At 38.5% G+C, this 20,919-nt stretch overlaps 1 protein-coding gene across 4 annotated transcripts in view; it reads right to left on the bottom strand.

Annotated features, from left to right (window-relative positions):
- CELF2 (CUGBP Elav-like family member 2) overlaps nucleotides 1-20,919 on the bottom strand; it is a 371,305-nt gene that overhangs the window by 296,594 nt on the left and 53,792 nt on the right. For all 4 annotated transcript variants that reach the window (XM_072043812.1, XM_038186449.2, XM_072043635.1 and 1 more), the window contains exon 2: nucleotides 8,771-8,806. In XM_072043812.1, the coding sequence (XP_071899913.1) occupies nucleotides 8,771-8,806 (36 nt within the window). The remainder of the gene's footprint in view (nucleotides 1-8,770; nucleotides 8,807-20,919) is intronic.

Below are 20,919 nucleotides of genomic sequence, written 5' to 3'. Positions count from 1 at the left end.
AAGCCAAGTGTATTCTTGGCCATGTTAGGCAATGTGTTCACTTGGTCAAGAGAGGTGATCCTTCCCCTCTGCTTAGCATTGGTGAGGCCACACCTGGGGTGCTGTGCCCAGTTCTGGGCCCCCATTGCAAAAGAGACACTTGGACATACTGAAAATAGTCCAGTGGATGGCCATCAAGATGATCAAGGGACTGAAGCACCTTGCTATGAGGAGAGGATGAGGGAGCTGGGACTGTTCAGCCTGGAGAAGAGGAAGAACAGGGGGATCTTATCAACATCTATAAATGCCTGAAGGGAAGATGATGTCTGGCTATTGCCAGGATAGAGGCAATGAACATGGCCAAGAGGACACAAACCAGAACACAAGAGGTTTGGCCTGACATCCAAACATCAGGAGGCAGAGCTTTCCTGTGTAGGTGACGGAGCCCTGGCACAGGCTGCCCAGAGAGGCTGTGGGATCTCCTCCTTGGAGATCTCCAAAAGCTGTTGGACATGGTGCTGGGCACCCTGCTCTGGTGGCCTTGCTTGAGCAGAGGTTGGACCAGATGGACCCAGAGCTACCTTCCATCCTTAACCACTCTGTGATTCCATGATAAAACTCCAGATCAGTCACATGCCTAACCTATGCTGTAGCAAAAATACTAAGAGAAATCTCATTCATGTCAACAAAACACTCCTAACCTTCTGTTGCTGGGCTGTTTCTCCAGAAGCAGATGTGTATACACATTTTTTTTTTCTCCAAATGTATATTTACATCTCAAATTATTCCTAACAAGATTCATCCTTTCCACTGACTTTCTGATGATCTTAAGTGCTTAAACATCACTCAAGCAAAGGGTACACACAAATGACTAACTTGGTGAACGAGTATTTTGAGTAGAAAATGAAGCTAGGGGAAAGGATGTCTTATTAAGTTTGTCCCCTTTGCTGTTTCTTACATCAGATTGACCTCTCAAAACCCATCCATATTGATCCCTTTCTCTGTCTTCATTCAGGTTGCCATTCAAAGGTTCATTTTTTGAGCAAGCCTGAGAAATACTATTCCTGTGTCAGTCAAATCTTCTCCCCAGACCAATGTAAATTTAACTTAAACCAGTAAGATACTGCAGCACTATTAAGTGGAACAGATAATGAACCTAAATAACTGCTCAATCTTATTAGTGTAGCCCTCATATACCTTCTGTTTTTCTTCAAGCCCTGCTGCTTAGCATTCATACTGCCTGATTTGAGACTAAAATTAGATTATAGGAATGCGTGCTTTTTACAAGAGGTCTTTTATTTGTTCCATAAAGTATTTAGCACTCTTTAGGCACTGTATAAATAAAAATAATCACGATCTTGGAATTCACCTTCAGGAATGGAAATGAAGAGATCTGAGTCCTTTCATTTCTGCTGCACATTATCCTCATTGGGCACGTATGGATGGCAAGGCTTTGTAAGAGAAGTTAAAAAGAAGCTTGGAAGTCTGGTAAAGGTGAATAACAGGAAAAATAAAAAGAAAAAAAAAAGGAATGTGTGTCTAGTTTAAGAATTTTACAATAGGGATTAAAAATAAAAGCCCTACCTGAATTTTAAGATAAAGATCTGCTGTCAAATTTGTCAAATTCATTAATGTTTGTGAGAGATGCTAACGACTGCTGGTGAAAAACAGTGATGGGTTCAAAAGCCAGATTACTGAGTAAAATCACTTACACTCATTTTAAGATTTAAAGGTTATGTATAATTAGGAGCCGTTTCAACACTGCAAACAGTGATTTCTGAAGGCTCTGCATGTTGAAAACAGCTACCTGCCTTCTGGGTCAGAGCTGTATCAAGTCCAATAATCACTTTTTCTGACTTTCCCCCTCCTTCCCAAGGTCTATATTTAGGACTTAAGTACCAAATATTGAAAGTTTTTTGAGGTTAAGGATGCCAATGTCCTCAAAACTCCAGCAGGCACCAGTTTACGTCATTTGCTGCTTTAACACTTCTAAAACTCAGTCTGCTAGGACTCACCTTAAATTAAAGCTATCATCAGGTGAAACATCTAGTCTACGCTATTCCCCCAGGCTCCACTTTCAGACAGCAGAGAAAGAAAAACAATTCCCCAAGGTTACTCACCCTGTCCTGAGATAAGGCACCTATTTCTCTTCGTTTCTCTCCTGGTTCTTTAGACTGAGGATGCTTATGATCACTAAATTTAGGCAATGTGAATCTTACAGTTAGTACCTTCATAATTTTTGAATGCAAGTCATCAGTAAGCACATATGGATAATCACCTCTATGCTCCTTAGACTCCTCTTAAGATTTTAAAAATATCTCTTCAGAAAGGGATCAGATTGCACATAAGTGTGTATTAAGATTAACATCAGCTGTAAAAAATAAATAAATATATAATTCAAAAGGGAAGTAAAATGACAACAAAAATGCCAACAGCTACCAGAAGGAATAACTCCATGTCACATTTTAATGATATTGAAGCTTTACTTAGAAAAAAAAAAATCAGAATAGTAAATAGACAACATTTATATTATTCCTTCAGAAAAGCAGATTCACTTATAATAACATCAAGCCTGTTGCTATTCCAAATAATTACTGTTGTTTATATTACTGCACCTCAGAAGTACCATACAGCATCAGGGCATTCCTGTATAACATGTATAATAGGCAGTCCTGCCTGCAGTACAGAAAAACAGCTCAAAAGTTGGATGAAAGTATTATTTATAAATAAGCATCTGAGGCATAGAAAAAGGTCAAATGTAAGATTTTTAGTGATTAGTTACATTGAGTCTCAATTTAAAATAATGATTTTCTTCAGAAAGTGGCAGGCTTCGAAATTATGAAAAAACTGCTCTTTGAGACAGTTGACTCCAGAACATTAAATATTGAGAGTTGGAATCTTTTTCTCTTCTTTTTAATGATGTGGTTTCAGAAAAGATACAAGATGATATAATTTCCAAAGACTAACTCTGGTTAGCTGCATATAGTTTGACATTCAAGCGATTTTAATGTTATCAGCTACCACTGCCTGCCACCTGGGATGAGCAACATTTTCTTGACCTATTATTTATATGCCTTTAAATGAAAGTGAATTTTGAGAAGAGATTTGGAAGTGGAAAGCAGAATGTCTCCGTTTGAAGAGGGGGGTCACAAATGGACTACACCAAATCCCTGCTTTATATGAAGACGAATAAAACTTTAGAAAATCTTTTATCAGTGTAAGGAAAATTCTGTTGTAGACCAGGAGAGAGAGACGTATAGTGTCAGTGGATGGGTGTTCAAGCCTGGCATCACTAGCAAAGCAGCCCTGGTGACATGAGTGGACATCCATCATATACGAAGCACAAGAAGAAAAACGTATAATCTCATGTTCTCAGAGAGAGAAATTGCTAGGTAGAAGACCTCAACCAGAAGGGGAACAAAAGAGCAGACAGAAACTAACCCCAGCTCCTCTGTCCCTGCAATACCCATGAAGATAGCAACTGATCTGGATTTAGTCCATATCTCTATTACTGTCAGAAAAAAAAATATCCTTTTCATTTCATAGTAATTAAAATGCTCATGGATGTTTTATTAACTCACTCTACAGAGCCACATAGATTTTATAATTCATCCAAGCACTTACAAGTAGTTACTTGGGTTAGGCTGTCAAGACAGAAATGATTCAAAACCTTGTGTACTTAGCTCTTTGGAAGACATATCATTCCCTAACACAATAGTATTAGAAAGACTGCTGACAGTTAGTGATCAAGAGATTTCATTTTGCTTGTCATATGGTGGGTTGTCAATTCTTCTTTTTCCCTTTAGATAAAAGCTTAGTTGCATTAGATTTAAATAATGGTAAAGTTGCAGGTTAACATTTTTCAAAAGTACTGAAGTGACTTCAGTACTCAAATTCTATTTTCAAAATGCTGTAGACAAGCTGGAACACGTCTCTACAGTAAATGAAACTTAGGCACCATTAAACAAATCTACAAAAGAGTGAAGAATTAAGCATCAAATCAAGAGGGCTTAAAATTTGTAACCTACTCCAGACTGCTGGCTTAAAATATATGAAGACTACAAATTATTTTAAGAGAAGCTAACGATTTAAATTTCCACACTGAATATAACTTTTTGACACATCAATTTATCCTTGCTGTTATATTCTATTGCAGACTTCCTCCCACCCTTCCAAAAAAATTTCAATGACAATTCTAAATGGCCTTTACCTCAAAATCTAAGTTTTACTGAGTTATGCTCAAGACTTAAGCAGGGGCTGCAGAGATTTCTTTTTTCCTCTTATGAAAAATATCTATGCAAATTATTTGTTGATTTAAGAAAATCAACAAATAAGAAAAGCCTAGAAAAAGCCTAGAAGAGGAAGTGACCATTTAAACTTTAATCCCCCTGAGTAAAATGCAAAATTGAACCGCTACATAAAAGATGAAAAGTAAAACAAATTTTACTTCTGTTATCACTACTAACCTAGTATTAAGTAAATAAATAATCCATGTGGTTATTCTATATTTAAAATATTTGTTCTTCTTTAAATATAAAGTACCTTTCACAGAAACAAACAGAAGAGGCTAGAGACTGAAATCATTCCTTTGATATTGAAGCAGAGCATTTTCTCATTTAAGCTCCAAACATCATCTCCCCTGTGCCCGCAGGGCTTTGCACTGTGCATGAGCACTCCACCTCACTAAATTACATCTCCCTGGACATGGTACCATTCCTCTCACTGGCTTGACTTAAACACTGGTCTACGAAGGGGTGGTTGCTAGCGTGGTTATAACAAGTCTTTAGGAGCTTATCTTCATTCATTGATTGTTCTGCATCATGCGTAATGGGGTTTTTCTCAATTTAAGGCATATATACTTTTAATAATTTCAGTTTGGTCTCTTATTGCAAGTACTGAGTATATAATGTGGAGAGCAAATACAGTTTGAAATAAGACTGCCGTAGCAGCTATAGAACATCTAAAAGAAAAAAAAATAGGCCAGACCTTTATTAAATTTTAAAGTATGCCTTCGCTACACTCTTGTAAAGATCCAAATAGGGTATTCAAATCTCTAGAGATCACCAGTATAATTTCTTTATCATGTTCCATTTAAAATTTAATTATGTAGTCTACAACAAGAAATATCTGAGTACTCTAAATAGGTCATGCAATGAACAACTTAATATTATTATAAAGTTTTCCTTGTGAAGATCCTTTCTTTGATGTGCTGTTGCACACAGAAAGCCTTTCTTCGAAAAAACAATATACATTCACAGATATAATAATGTCATTTAATATAAAAATTGTAAGGCTTCTTTATCATATTTAAAGTTTAAATTTTCAATTCCTTCTCTAGTCAGAGCTTCTTAAAATCATCAGAAATAACTGGTAAATTAGAACTGACACAATATAATTATAGAGAATATTGTTATATCTTTCTATAGGCAAAGTTAATCTATTAGGTTTCCTTCTAAATGATGCCCACTAACTCAGATTTTTCCACTTCTTCCTATGAATGAAACATGTTCTTCAGCGGCAAAAAGTAAGGTAATTTCTTCTTGCTTTTAGATAAAATCATTAGAAACCAATCAGCAGTATTTCATGGAAAATGGCTATACTAAAAATATAGTATACCGTTTTCCAAGACACTTTGTTATATTTGCTTTTTTATTTCTATTTTTTTAAAAGCACATAAAGACCCTAATCTTGGTTACTATAGAAGAGAAATCTTTGCCTGTAAATTCTGACTACTTACATAGCTTTCTGGTTACAAACCTCTAATTTCTCTTTAGTAAACCAACTGTGTAAAATTCAGAAGTTTGATTTTCTGCTTTTTTTTTTTTTTTTTTTTTTTTTCAATTTCATCAGTGCCTAAATCTCTCTGGCTGGCAGACAAAATATTCCAAGTATAGACACATCTGCTCACACATGGCTTCCAGTGGAGACCCTTTCACCAGGTTTACAAATGTTTGAAATGTGTTTGATCAATCTTGGGACCAGTATATCCATGAACCATTACTGCCCTGAGAATAGGTATCATGTTTGGCTGCATAAGTGAGAGCTATATTTCTAGAAATACATTTTTTTTATTTTTTATTTTTTTTTAATTTTTGCCCCATTGGACCAAATACAACTAGCAGAGTAACTATGAAAAAGTGGTTATTAATTTCATTATTTCAAGGTGCAACTAAGATTTTATATGATATAAAGTAGCTTCAGAGTGGGGGTGTGGTAGGGAACATGTGGTGTGGCATGGAAAATTAGACAGTTTCACAGTTACAAATTAATAACAGCAAAATGGTTCACTTAAAGTTTCAATGAAGAACATAAAATATTATATTAATACATCATAAGATAAGATTAAAAGCCCTAGGGAACTGCTTTCTTAGAGAAATGTAGGAACAGGTGAATCCCAGAGAAGAGCTGAGAAGAGCCAAACTGCACACAGCTGTAAACATTTATTTTAAATCTAGACAAGATCATTGGTTTTAATATTTATAACATAATTACATTGCCTTGTGCACATTGTTTGTATAATCTGATTTTTACTTGCGACGTCTTGCCACAGTTGAAATTAAAGCCTTGTGGTAATAATTCAAAAAACACATTTAGGCAATCATTAATGGCAGGTATGAAACTGGATGTTTATTCTAGCACCTGGATCTCTTATTTTAACTTTAATTTAAAGTGGAATTCATTTCAGCAGTACAAGGACTGCATGTTTCCAGTGTATTAGTCATGTAATACCTAACCAATTTGGGGCATGTAGTCAAACTGGAAATATTTTAGCACTAGAACCAGAAAAAAAAACATTCCAGATCAAGGAGACAGATCAAGGAATGGCTACTCTGTTGAATCTTTATTTCCTTTTTCTTTGTATTTGAAGAATTGTAATTCTTTTGCACAGAAAATGAATAAAATCTTGTTTTAGGTAGGCCTGACTATTGGTCAGCACTTCAAATGCTTGGCAAAACTTCACAGTCATATTTTTGCTTGAACAACCAAATGGTTGTAAGTAATAAAAAGAATCTAATGAGTGAACAACTGATATAAATCAAACAAGTTTGTATCCACAGAACAAGGTAATGCATTACAGAGAGTGGGATAAACATCACATTCACTGAAAATCTGCATTTACACAGCTTATCAGTACAGATGAGTCAATGCCATGCAAACTTCATGAAGTTCAAGAAGGCCAAGTGCAAGGCCCTGCACCTGGGCTGCGGCAATGTCAAGCACAAATCCAGGGAGGGTGGAGAATGGATGGAGAGCAGCCCAGAGGAGAAGGACCAGGGGGTTAACAAGAAGTTCAACACGAGCTAGCAACATGCGCTTGAAGCCAACCATGTCCTGGGCTGTACCAACACAGCATGGGCAGCAGCTCTGGGGCCCAGCACAAGGACAGGGACGTATCAGAGCGAGTCCAGAAGAGACCATGAGAATGATGGAAGGGGGCTGGAGCACCTTTGCTCTAGAGCCACACTGAGGGAGTTGGGGTTGTTTAGCCTGGAGAAGAGAAGGCTCCGGGGACACCTCCCAGCAGCCTGCCAGGGCCTGATGGGGCTGCAGGAGAGCTGGGGAGGGACTGTGTGTCAGGGGGTGTGGTGGTAGGACAAGGGAGGATGGCTTTAAACTAAAAGAGGGTAGATTTAAATTTGATATTAGGAAGAAATTATTCACTCAGAGGGTGGTAAGGCCCTGGCCCAGGCTGCTCAGGGGAGCTGTGGCTGCCCCATCCCTGGCAGTGCCCAAGGCCAGGCTGGATGGGGCTTTGGGCAGCCTGGGCTGGTGGGAGGTGTCCCTGCCCATGGCAGGGGGTGGCACTGGGTAGGCTTTGAGGTCTCTTCCCACCAAAACCATTCTGTGATTCTATATGATTGAACTAATGAACCTGACACACCATAAAGGTAGCCTTTTTTTTTTCTTTTTTTTTCTCTCGGAAGCAGAAACAAGTCACATGTATTACTATGCTTAAAGAAAACTGACTTTTCTGTAGAATTATTCGTTTAACATTAACTTTTACATGAACTACAACATTGCTATTTATCAAAGGATAAAAGAAACACCCCAAACCATTACCTCATTAAAACCCTCCTGCACCTCACAGAGCAAAACGGGTGGCAGAAGATGCAAGAGGAATGAGAGCACCATTTCTTTTTGCTCACTAGATCTCTCTGTTATGTGACAGGGTACCATATCATTTTTTTTCCCCTTCTCTCCACCCTTTTCTTTATCTGCATAATAACAGCATTTTAGCACACCCTCTGACAATATGTAGGCAGGTCTCTCTTCAAAAATCTCTGTCACAGCCTGGGAGTCATATCTAGTTCTGTTATTTTATGAAAAGCTTTCCCAGCATTGAAGAATTTGATCTAAGCTGTTCTTCAGCTTTCCAAATGAAAATGCCTTAAGATCACAGTACTTTTTTTCTCCAACCTCCAGGTCTCCCTTCCTCATCCCTCTGGTGAAATTTAAAGCAAAAGCCATGCCACCTGCAGTAGGTATCATTGCACAGCTGGCAGAAAGCCACAGCTGGGATTTTTCTTTCTCAGGTACACAACGGAGCTAAGCCTCAAAACAACTTAAATGCGTTGCCGCCGTAAGCTGTGGAGTTTTGGTTGCTCCAATATTTCATGGTCATATTTCTCTTTATGGCATGCATTATATGTTCTCCTCCCGGCATCCCCAGTTCTCAGCATCCCAGCAGTTTTCTTTAGGAAAAGGATCATGTTCTGGCTCAAAAGGTCACACATCTTCCAGCAGCTGCCAGCCACTGATACCCAGAGTCAGTTCAGAGCAACTTGCTTACCTTGGTAATGCTCCAGACAACTCTGTGGAAGTCTCTCTGAAAGACAAAAAGCAAGGAAAAATTAGTTTGTGCTTAAAGAAGTTATAAATTTTTAAAAGTACTTTTGTACTACTTGTATTTTATAGGCATGCAGGCACATGCACACAATTTTGTACACAAATGTGTCATTTGCGGATGCAATGTCTGCATGATCATATATACAAGAATGTGAAAAACAGATGATGGTGTGTGATCTAAGGATTTCCTCAGAATAATGTTCTCAATTACTCATTTTTTAAGTGTAAAATTATCATTCCTTCAAATACCAGCACTGCATGATCCTGCATAGCTAAAATGCAGCACTGGGCCAATTTTCCAGTTGAAAAAGTTCTCTTTTTCAGTTCTGCAGCAACGAGGCATAAGGCATTTATAATGATGTCGTGCGCTGAGAAAATGCTACATTAGTGTTAAACTTTCTTATCTTGGGTTTTAGGCAATAGTTATTTTTCACATATGTATTTTTTGATCCATCTTACTTGTTTGAATATATTTTGTGGATGTGCAATATGTCTGGGAGGGAACAAAGTGTGAGATACTGAAGTGGACTAATGTAACTGCTACATCAAGTTAGAGCACAATTAAACATGTTATTGTTACATATGTACGCAGTCCCTAAAACACATCCTAGATCTACCACCAATGTATGTTCTTGTGGCCCCTCTAAACACAGAATCATGGAATCATGGAATTATCGTGGTTGGAAAAGACCTTCAAGATCATAAAATCCAACTATCAACCTGATCTGCTGAGAGCTTTGCTTCAAAAAGCACAGATCGCAGTGGTGCTCTGTGGGTGCACTCAGAGAAATAAATAGAAAATAAAAAGATCTCTCACACCCTTTTCTTGCACACCTTGTTCAGCAGCAGATCAACACATGTATGAGCCCTTTCAGAAGTGCCAGCACCCTCCCAGCAAGGGCTGCCAGGTCAGCATTTAACAGGTGCCAGGAATGAACTAAAGCCCATGATGAGAATAACATTAAAGGTGAGAGCTGGAAGGAAAAGGAAGAGAATGGAAAGGGGAAGAAAATGAAATTAGGGTGGAACAATACAGCCTTGGTTTCTACAGGGCATTTTGATGCAGCCATACATTTCATGTGTTTTTTCATTTAACTGTCCTGCACAATGGCATCAGATCACTTTATTTTCCAAGCCCTACTTATAAGTTACACATTGAAAAAAATTAAGGGAACATTTTCTGGAAGCTATCAATGAACTGGATCACTAAATGGTTCCTACAGTCAGGATTTTTTTCCTATCCACCTCTAATCACAGGTACCATCTCCTTTAATTCAGAGGCTTTTTTGGGGAGGAAAGAACCCGGACTAAAAAGTGAGGCTAAGCATTTCTTTGTTTCTTCTTCTGAAGGGACTCCCTAGCCTTTAGCCACCTACTATCATTCAAATAACAGAATAGCACAAACCTTATTGCTCCAGTGTATGGGACCACATTTTATGAAAGAGCAGTAGCTCATCCAGCTTAAAGAGATACCCATACGAATCACAAGTAGCAAGAAGCAGAAGAATGTATGTTCAAAAAGAGGATGTTAAACTGAAATTGCACTGCCAGCTTCTGAGCAGAGCAGTGAGTGATTGGTGCATCTAAATTTCTAAAGATTTTCATTTTTGTTAAATAACCCACTCTACAACAGATGCCAGCCTTATGAAAACAATTATTAAATAGTCGATATGGTGGTAAAAATGGGAATGTGATCAGAATCTTAAACAAAGATGTTGCAGACCTTTAGCATATACATTTTTAATGTAATTAATTGTGTTGCTAGTTTCACATTTGGGCAGATCAAATTCCATTTTTAAACAAAAATATGTAAGGTAACGATTTTTTGAAATACAGGTCTAACTCAAATAAAACTCTATAATTCACAAATAAAAGAGAAGTTTCATTACTTCCCAGCTATCTAAAGTCTTTACAGTTTCTCATCAACTCACCAACATTTAAACCATAAAATAAACCCACAACTGTACAATAATAAGCTAAAAATATTATTTTCCTAGAAAACATACCCAATTATATTTGCAACCTCACTGGAAATAAATAGTACGCTGACTGCTGAAGACGGTTAACGTCCACTGTCAGTGTACCATAAATATCAGGAATAGCAACACTGCTCTATAAATACATTTCATGGGAGTTTAAAAAAGAAAATCTTATGGAGCAAATTAGTCATCAAGAATACCCTTAAAGTTTATTTAAAGATAATGGATACTCATTCTGCAACATTTCAAGAAACTGAAACTAGACTTAACACAACTAATGCTCAGATTCCTACTACTTCTAAGTGACACATACAAGGAACACGAGTGAAAAAAAAAATCTTTATATAAGAACACGTATTTTCATATACTGCCTATAACATAGAAGGACAACCTTTAAAAAAAGTGAAAATGGAAACCTAAATATTTCATCAGGACTGCTCCAAATCTCACTGAAATCAGTGCCAATGCAAATGGGATGAGCTAACGCACAGCAGTGCTAAGGACAGAAGAGGACAAGGCTAAAGAGCCTGGAAAAGCTGTTAGGTAGATGGTGACATCATGAAGCACAGTCACAGCATTTCCAGGAAGGTCAGTTACAATTTTTCAGCATTATGCATTCAGCTACATAGGACAGATCTGGGGCAGAACAGTACAGACATATGGAAGGTAAAGATGCTGTTGAAGCCAAGAGGATACCACGTGGGAGGTCTGCACCCCAATATGCTGCCCCATCACATATGGCCTTTCAGAAATCAAACTGCACATTTTCAAATTGTTCACTAGATCTGCAATGAGCTTTGACTTACTGAAAACTCTCTGCACTCTCCAGAGAGGGCTACACATAGCTGTTCCCAAAAACCAGTAAGCCAGGTTGGGTGAACCAAATACTGTGCGCGCACGCGCACACACACGCACACACACACACACACTTTATCATTTCTCTCCACAGGCTGAGAAATTCCCGTAGGATCCGAGTAGGATGTGTACCAAAGCAAAAAAGTATAAATATTTTAGTCAAAACCTTATACTGAAGTGGACGTGGGAAGATCTGCATAAAGATCAGCAAACAGACTTTACTGCCTAATAGTCTTGTTGAGAGAAAGTTGCTCAGGAGAACTCTTCAGAATATCTGGAAAGTGTTGTGTTTGTATTAAATGTTTTGTTCCCTGAGAAATCATATGGTGCTCTTCTCTCAGAGGCTGACTGGCAGCTGTTGTTACCCACCTACATGCACGGTTTGGCACAACACGGCTTGGTGGTTTTCACAGTACAACATTTCTGTCTGATTTAATGCTCTATGCAGTGCTTCTGCAGAGATGTAAACTGAGGCACAAGAGACAGAGGAGGGAGTTTGAAGGGTGGCTGGGATAATCTTGTGTGTATTCTGCTAGATGCATACCAGAAAGCTTGAGTTCAACTGATATGAGTCAGGGCTAGGCTTAGAAATAATTTTTGCTTCCTCAGAATCATGGTCCTTAGTGCTTTGGAAAGCCTTAGTTCTTCATCAAGAATGGTTTCTGTTCTGGAAAGAAAAACATATAAATTCAAGCCAAGCAATGCATCAGGGTGCTGGAGAAGATGCAAAAAGAAAGGCAGCAACACATCCCTCTGATTGTGTCAGTGTTCTTCCTTTCTCCATCTCACACTTTGGGGAGAGGATAAAGCCCGCCTACGGCACATGAGGCATATGAGGATAAGGACATAAGGATAAGAGCAAAACTGAAGAAGGGATCTGTATGGTGTGCTATAAAGAAAGCAGCACAAATGCAAGCAGAAACATCCCAAATGCAGAAATCTTCCCACTTGTGAACAGAAGTGTCCACGTCCTATGGTCATGGCTGTAGACATCCAAGCCAGCAGTCTCTGTTTGAACCCAGAGTGTAAGAAGGTCCTGTCTCCTCATGAATGAGTGACCACAGCACATTTTATTCTCTGGCATGTAATGCAGCAGATATTTCTTCCATTTACATTATTTTTCTATGAAGCACAAAACCAAACCAAACCAACCACAAAAAAACACCCAAAAAAAACAAAACCAAAAAGCCTAAAGGTTAAGCTGATACTTGTGATTTGGGTGAAACTTTCAACTTTTTACAGAACACTATATGACAAGTTGCACAGGCATTAACCATCCCAGAAGAGATATATTTGTGAACAGAAATAGGTACAAGTTGAAGAGGAATAAGGTATTCTAGAGGAAGACTTGAGAATTTATGTGTTTTCCCCAGGAATTTTCCACTGTGGACATAGATTGATATGCTGATAAGGTGCGTATAACAAATTGCAATAACGTTAATGACTAAGAAGTTCTACTTTTAATTATTTCCAAAGGTTGCATAACCATGAAGCTCTTCCTTGTGTTGCCCCACAGGCAAATCCAATTCACCAGAGCAAACAACACACCTGGCGCTTTTGACCACTCTTTCCTGAGTGTCTACACCCAGATGGGGAGCAGACACCGTAGCACCAACAGCCTGTCAACACAACTCTCAGCAGGGCAAGAAAAGCAGGCTTAGAGAGGGCTCCACAACATGGCTCAGCTAGCACTGATGACTCCTATGACCACCAGCTCAAAGGGATGCATCCCATTAATTTCAATGGCTTTTAACCAGACCATCAATAAAGAGCTTTTTAAATTGTATGGGTACGTGTCTGCATGCACATTGCTGCTGCATAGACATGCCTCAGTGATGCAGCAAGAGGAAGGATGGCTACTAATTGTCAGTATAAAGCAGAACTAAAGAAAGGTTTACAAAGGGAAATGAAAGATTTTCCACTTAAAACAGGGGAGAACAGCTGAAGAGGAACATTAAATTAGCTTTATAAGGAAAGTTGTATCAGGAGGAATATAATTACTTAGCTGGAATTTCACCAAGACTTGGGAGTCAATGCCTCTACTCTTGCAGAAAACTGCCATGGGATTTTTAATGACCACAAATGGTCAGGACATTGATTTCACATTTCAGCTGAAAAATGGCACCTCCAAAGGCACATTGTTGTCTCTGCTCTTCCCCAAATCACATGGGGGACTGTGTCCAAGCAGACTTGAAAGAATTAATAGTGCCTATTGAAATACCATTATGAGACACAAGATATTTCACCCATCTTAAATTGGATAGTTTCTTGGCTTTGTTAGGAGTGCATCAAAATAAACAAGCTCTGTTTGGATAAAACATGGTGTTTAATGTTGTCCTGTAATTTTGAATGCAGTTTTGTCTTGTTTTCTTTACATAATATGCTTTTAGCATTTTAAAAAAGAAAGAAGTAAAGAACCATGCCTTATGACCAGGGAGGCTCAAAATGTTTGAGAAACAGTTTCATATTTCGGAAAAATTAAAATATTCAAAAAAAAAAAAAAAAAAGAGCATGCTATTCTTACACAATGCACAACAAATAAGTACACTGCAGTTTTAAAACTTCACACAGAGTTTAGCAAGCTAACAAGTATCATACATTTGCAGCAGAAATACTGCATAAACAGTCTCTGAATGTGCTATTTAAGTACAAGCTAAATACTCTTTTTTTAGGAAGTGATGTAACAAGTTCATATGTAAAAATCTATTTCTATACAAGCTGACATTCTGCAAGATTAGCTGAGTGAGATAAAGGACATGAGCAAACATGCTTGTTGTTTTCTCCCAAGCTTATTTTTAAAAGCAGCATTTTTCACTATTCTAAATTTGCTACTTCTGAATTTTTCATTCCTCCTTAGGTAAGGATAGAAAACTGTGTTTTCAGTGATGAGATCCTGTCACCAAAACAATGGAATTCCAGGGTACATTCAACACACAAATAACACCTCAAATAGTACATGCCCTCTTTGTTGTGACTATTATATGTTTCATAAAAATTTAGGTTTCACTTAAACACACCCTTGCCCCAACATCTACGAGGACAGCAATGTTATAACTTACAAACTAAAGAATAATTTGGATCATATCCTCACTCCTTACAATTTACTTACAAAACCCAGCTAAGATCTTGGCCTCTTGGCTAAGTACACACCAAGGACGGCTGATGAGTGTCCCTCTTGCACAACTTCTGCTTTGATGTTAAAGAGCCAAATAAAAAACGATATGTAGAAGAAACACAGCAGTATGCTCATTTTATAGATTGGTGATAAGGACACAGATAGGATACAATTTAGCCAGGGGCATGAGGGGAAAAATGCCAGGGCAAAGGGAAGGAGAAGAAGAAAGATCCCATTTTGGTGCTTTGTTCCAAGGTCAGATCCTGCCATCAGGGATGTGCAGACTTCTGTTGCAGTACAGGGACTGCTGTTGCTGTGTGCTTGCTCTGGAAAGCACTGCATTTGGAAAGTTGATGACATGGAAATGAAGGGAGGAGGCACCATGGGTGCAGAATTTGGCTCTCTGGGGCATGGCAAGCAGCAGGAGAAATGAGCAGGAGAAATCTGCCGTGGTACTGGCTCCTACATCCTCACCCTGTTAGTACAGGGAGAGAAAGAAGAGGTGCACAGGCTCCTGCCTCAGGGAACTAACAGCTTAGTGGGAGGAATATACCCTCTCTCTCAATAAAATGAGAAGACCATCTAAAACAGCAGATGTTCCTCCCCGTATGCTCATTAAACTTAATGTGACCTGGCCGGGTAGAAAATTTTGCACACTGGGCATTTGGCTGACCTGTAGTTCATGTTACAGCTTCCACTGTCTGCAACGCTGTACTTTGCCACCATCTCATCTCCGCTGTACAGAGCGGAATGGAAGGGGAATCACACCTGAAATCTCAGTGATAAGTTGCAGTCATACTCAATTGTACAGGTGTAGAACTGAAGGAGGAGTCTGTATTGCGTGTTAAGTCTGCAGAAGTCATATTTTCACAAAAATGCATGAGATATATGAAGAAAGACACAAATTATTTGAAAACTACAGATGGAGGTGGCCTAGATTCCTTCCTTAATTTCTAAGCTGCTGTACAGGGCTGCAGTAAGTGCCTTCTGATATTTAAGACTTTCTCATATTTGTGCGGGGCATGGGGAACAGTTCGATGTGCCATTTACATAAGTGGCTTCTATCATGCAGCAGCTGTTGGTTGGGTCAAATGTTGATCTCTTCACTTTAATGATGAATGACAAAAAGAAAGACACACCCTAACAACTGTTTTCCATTGGAATGCCCACACCTCAGCCTGTCTCTCCAAATTTCACATGTTAGCAGCTCAAAACTTCAGGATTTCCTGATATTGCATGTTGTCACTAATAAACACAGACTTGAAGCCATTCAAGGAATTTGGAGACTTTATTTAAACTTATTTCAGAGAAGTAACCCAGAGCCAAGCTTAGAAATGGCATCTCATCCTGGTCTCAAAATACTTCACTGTATTAGAACAACTTGGATACTTCAGCTATTAAGTATTCAAGTACTTATTCATTTTCTTACCCAGTGTGGGGCTGGGCAGACATGTTTTGGGGAATATCTGAAGTTTTGTGAAGCTGAAGGACTTTTGGTATGAAGTGAGATGCTAAAATACAGGCATCTTAGAAGAATGAACATTTAGAAAGAGAGTAAGCTTGCTTTCTCAGTTCAATTAGCAAACAACACGGATTCTACAGGATCTGCATTCTCAGCTACCAGAAACAAACAAAAAGACAAAACCAAAAGATAAAAATAAAAGAAAAAAGAAAACCACAACTTTCCAGGAGCTTCTGAGTTCCAGTTTTGAGAACAGCCACCTCTCGCTATTTTTTCACTCACAAGGCAGCATCAAGTGTCAGAAATCTCACAAGGTTAGTTCTCGCTGAAGAGTCTCACAGAAGCAGGGATTTTGGGCATGGCCACATGCTGTGCCAGGGGCAGATGCAAGCTCCTCTGCCTACGCTCCCAGCTATGGAAATAGAAACCAGCTTTGAAAAATGCTGCAGCTGCCTTACCCCAGCTCCGAGGCAGCATTTGACAACTTTGGAAAAGCCTGCCTACATTTTGGATGCTTATCTTTAACAGAGGTTTCACTGGATTCGGAAGCTACTGAAAGCAGCTCATCTGTACCTGGAACACCAATGCTGCCAGCACTGCCAACATCTCCTTCAGACATCTGCCCGTATTGTCTTTTAATCCACCTGCTGATATAGTTACTGCCTTTCTCTCTGCTGGTTCAGCAAGGACTAACAGTTGCTCCTTTCTCTCCTGACATCTCCTCCTCGTGATCCAAAAACCAACAATGTCAGGTTGAAACATGGGATGGAATAGGAAAACATAGAAAAGATTCTTTGAACAGGCCTGCCAGACAGCAGCCTGTGTCCCATTAGCTGCAGTTCAAAACAGCCCTTACACTATTTCCATAAATACTGCAGAATCTTCTGGAGTATCTCAGCGCAAACCACAACAGATGTTGGATGCTATTATTTCTTCATGCTTGTTCATTTGTTGTTCATCTGTTAGTTTTTGCCTTTTACCCCTTGCCACTTGCCCATACACAGATCAGAAGTGTTTTAAAAAAATACGGTCAAGCTCTGCTCTTGCTGGTACCTCTGCCACTGCCCCAAATTAATGGTACAGGAGGAGATAAGATCTAAACCACTGCCTTATTTCTGACCTTAAAAGGACAGCTTGAATTTATTTTTGACAGCCCTAAGCAGAGAGCAATGCTGCTGAGCTGACCACTTTAGGAAGCTGAAGGACACATACACCAGTGTTCTCCAAGTTTGTTAATGTTACCGAACAAAATATCGATGGTATTATAAAATTATTATTCCAAATGTTTTAAGGTGTATGCTAGCAACGAAAAATGTACAAGCAAGTCCTTTTCTCCATAACCATATCCAAACCAGAAGATGTTAAGGTTGTTCTTTAATGGCACAAACTATTAGGCTGCAAATATATAGCACGTACATCTATTAATCATCAGACCATTTATGTTCTGTAATTCTACCACAGTTAAATAACATGGACTACTAAGTACCTGAATCAGCTATTAGCAAGCATTCCTGCTCATTAAAACTCACTTATTTAGACTTTAGCAATGGTAAATGTAACCAGCCCTGGAGGAGTGTCACAGTGCTTGGAAATGGCACATTAAGCTTCATTTACCCAGCTACACTCGCAGGCAGAGGGGGAAGGGAAAATACAGTGACGGTCCAGAGCGAAGCTCAGAAGCTTTTTGAAGCAGCATTAAGAAAATGACAAATCTTACAAAGAGAGCCATAAAGCTTCCTCAAGTACAACAGTTCTGCAAGGAGCTATTTATCATAGTTTGTTGAAAAGACTCCTACGTTTAATACTATTGGACTGTGAGAGCTGATTATTAAATGTAATTACAGAAGTAGCACAGAAATAATAGTTTATTGCAGTGCACAAGCAACACTGTATTAACAAAGAGGAGCAGGAAACATGTTCAGCATTCAGAATTGTATCATTAGCTTTTCTGGGAATACATACACAAATGTATACACATTTAATTCCACATTAGCTTCTACTAACCAGAATTATCCGTCAAGAATTTCCAATCAGGGTCAATGCATCCATCTATACTTCAATTGAGAAAACAGTAGCCGAAGTGGATTGCTATTTGGGTTTCAGCTCTTATCCCTTTGCTACTTAACACAGATTTATTAAAAAACACCCACAGCCTTCTGTCAAGAAATATTGCTCACATTTGCTTATTAGCAGCCCTGTAATAGATACATTTTTGCTGCGGTGCTGCCATTTGAAGCGAGTGCTTTATTTAGAACATGGCAGTTATCAGGAGATTCTCTGTACATTAAAGCTTTGAAACAAGTTTTGATTTCTTACAGATACCTGCAAGAATGAATTTAACTTCTATTATATCCACATCTTCGCGTGCTTGCTTGTGCATCTAGCAATCCATTTTACCTCTTCTTTACATTGTAATCTAAATTATCCATTTCACCTGATTTCTTGATGCTGCTTCTTACTCTCAGAAATTTGCCTCCCACTTCTCATTTATCCCTGTCCTTCTTCGAGAAACCCCTCTTTTAAAGCACACAGTTCTTTTGCAAAGCCTTCTCCTTTGGGATAGACATACATACTTTTTCCAAAGTACAAGGCTGACCAAACTTAGATATTCAGCTCCTCACATCCAGTGCTGCAGTTTGTGCAAAACGGGGCAACACCCAACCCTATCCCAACAGTCTAAAAGATCCCTTCTGGTCCACAAAGCTTAGGCTGAATTAACTCTGAAACCTGCTGCTGGCCCAAGACTGAAACATTTTGCAAAACTCTGTTTTGCAAGGAAGGCATTCAGTGACAGATGGGTTTTATTTATTTTTGGGTAAAAGGAACAGCTTAAAACAGGTTGGGAACATCAGAGAGGATCCTGGCACATCGAGACAAAGACTGAAAGCATCTGAAGTACTCAAGAGATGCAGAAATTACCATCACAAGAACATGCACACATTTGTCAATAATACGGTGCACATTGACCCTCACTCTTTCAGCAATGATCTGTTCTGCAATATAACCAGCAGTCTTGAAGCTCAGCAGCCTCCTTCAGGTATCTGCATTCCCTCTTTAGTTCAGTATGTAATGATAGCTAAATGTTTTACAGGCAAAACTGCAGCCAAAACCAGGAGCTGTGTGCACGCGTCTGGAAAAAGTTAAGTTGTAAATCAGGTGCAAAGAGATGAAATCAGAGCCTACCTTCAGGCATTCGCATCCCTAGATTTTGTTCAAAGCAGCATTTTCACATGGGCTAAAAACTCTTGGGTTACATTTTTGAGGACTTTGAATCTAAAAACTTGTGGATAGATAGCTAACAAATATTTTCAACCACGCTGCAAAATCCTTGGGAGTTTGGTGCTTGTTATGTTGAGATGCATAAAAAAAAAAAAATCCACCAGCCACCTATCTGCATCAGTACATACACAAGGGCATTTGAGAAAATCTCTCCTGGTCACATCAGATCATAGGTGTGAAAGAAAACAAGTTTCCCTTTTGCAGGTTTTTGACTCATTTGGAGCAGATAAATCAGTGCAGAAGCACCTTCCCAGTGACAATTATCTTGCTACAATAGCCATAAAAATAAAACAAAATCAACACGTATGGAATCCAAAATAAGAGACCTAAATTATACATAACTATATTCATAAAACTACACCTCTGTTCAAAGTTGTTCTGTACACTACACATATGCCAGGATCTCTTAATCCGCTGCTGATGTGCTGCATATTGCAGTCGTGTGCAATTACAGTTAGCTATAATTAAGAACAATTACAGCTTTTATTTCTCCACTTGTTCTTTAAAAAGCACAGTTGTAATAAAACTTTTTCCTCTCTCTCTCTCTTTCTCTCTCTCTTTTTTTAAAGGTGAATATAATTATACATCCCTATAACATCTCCAATAATTAGTTTGACTCAAGTTTCTTCTGGAACAATTTTCATTTTAACTGTCAGATCTGCCATCTATAGTCAATAGAAGACATTATAAAATATTCTATCATTAACCTTTTTTCACCCCATAAATCTGCAAAGGAACTTGAAGAAATTGAAGAATTCATTGCTTAAACGTTTAAAGGCCAAATTCAACTAACACCCCTTCCCCAACAATCCCTTCTTAATCACACTGAAACATTATTATTATTGTTATTATTATTATTATGCTAGCTAACTATAACAATAATAAATTAAAGCTGGGTATAAAAGGTATTTGGCATCTCTCTATATTTTATAGGCTACTTTCCAACCCTATTCTCATAAAAGAATCTCTCTGCTGTATCTTTGTTTAGAATCTACCCATGATTACTAACCATGCAGACTGCAGGGAAAAGTAATTAAGTTTAATAGAAGCCACCCTCATTTTTGAAGCTGCCCTCAATTTAAGCTATAGAAGGAGAGTAATTAAATTTAATGTGTGCCACAGCTCTTAAATGAAGATATGGCATGTAAAATTCTCTGTGTAACGCATCTTTTCTGAATGCTGCAAAATAAGTGTTGTGATGCGAGAAGATAGCGAACTGCTGCCACTAAGTCATGTTAGGTGTTTTTTTTTTTTTTTTTTTTTTTTTTTTCTGCTGCCTGCCTGTGTCTTCCAAGGTCTGAAGTCTTTGGGTAGATTACAAGCAGTGTAATCTAAACCCTGGCAATTGGGAAACCTGTAGCGGGATCACAGCCAAGCTACTTCCTTATCCATCCTTTGCCCAC

The sequence above is a fragment of the Anas platyrhynchos genome, chromosome 1 (assembly GCF_047663525.1).
Source record: "Anas platyrhynchos isolate ZD024472 breed Pekin duck chromosome 1, IASCAAS_PekinDuck_T2T, whole genome shotgun sequence".
Lineage (NCBI taxonomy): Eukaryota > Metazoa > Chordata > Aves > Anseriformes > Anatidae > Anas > Anas platyrhynchos.
This window is presented reverse-complemented; position numbering and strand designations above follow the sequence as displayed.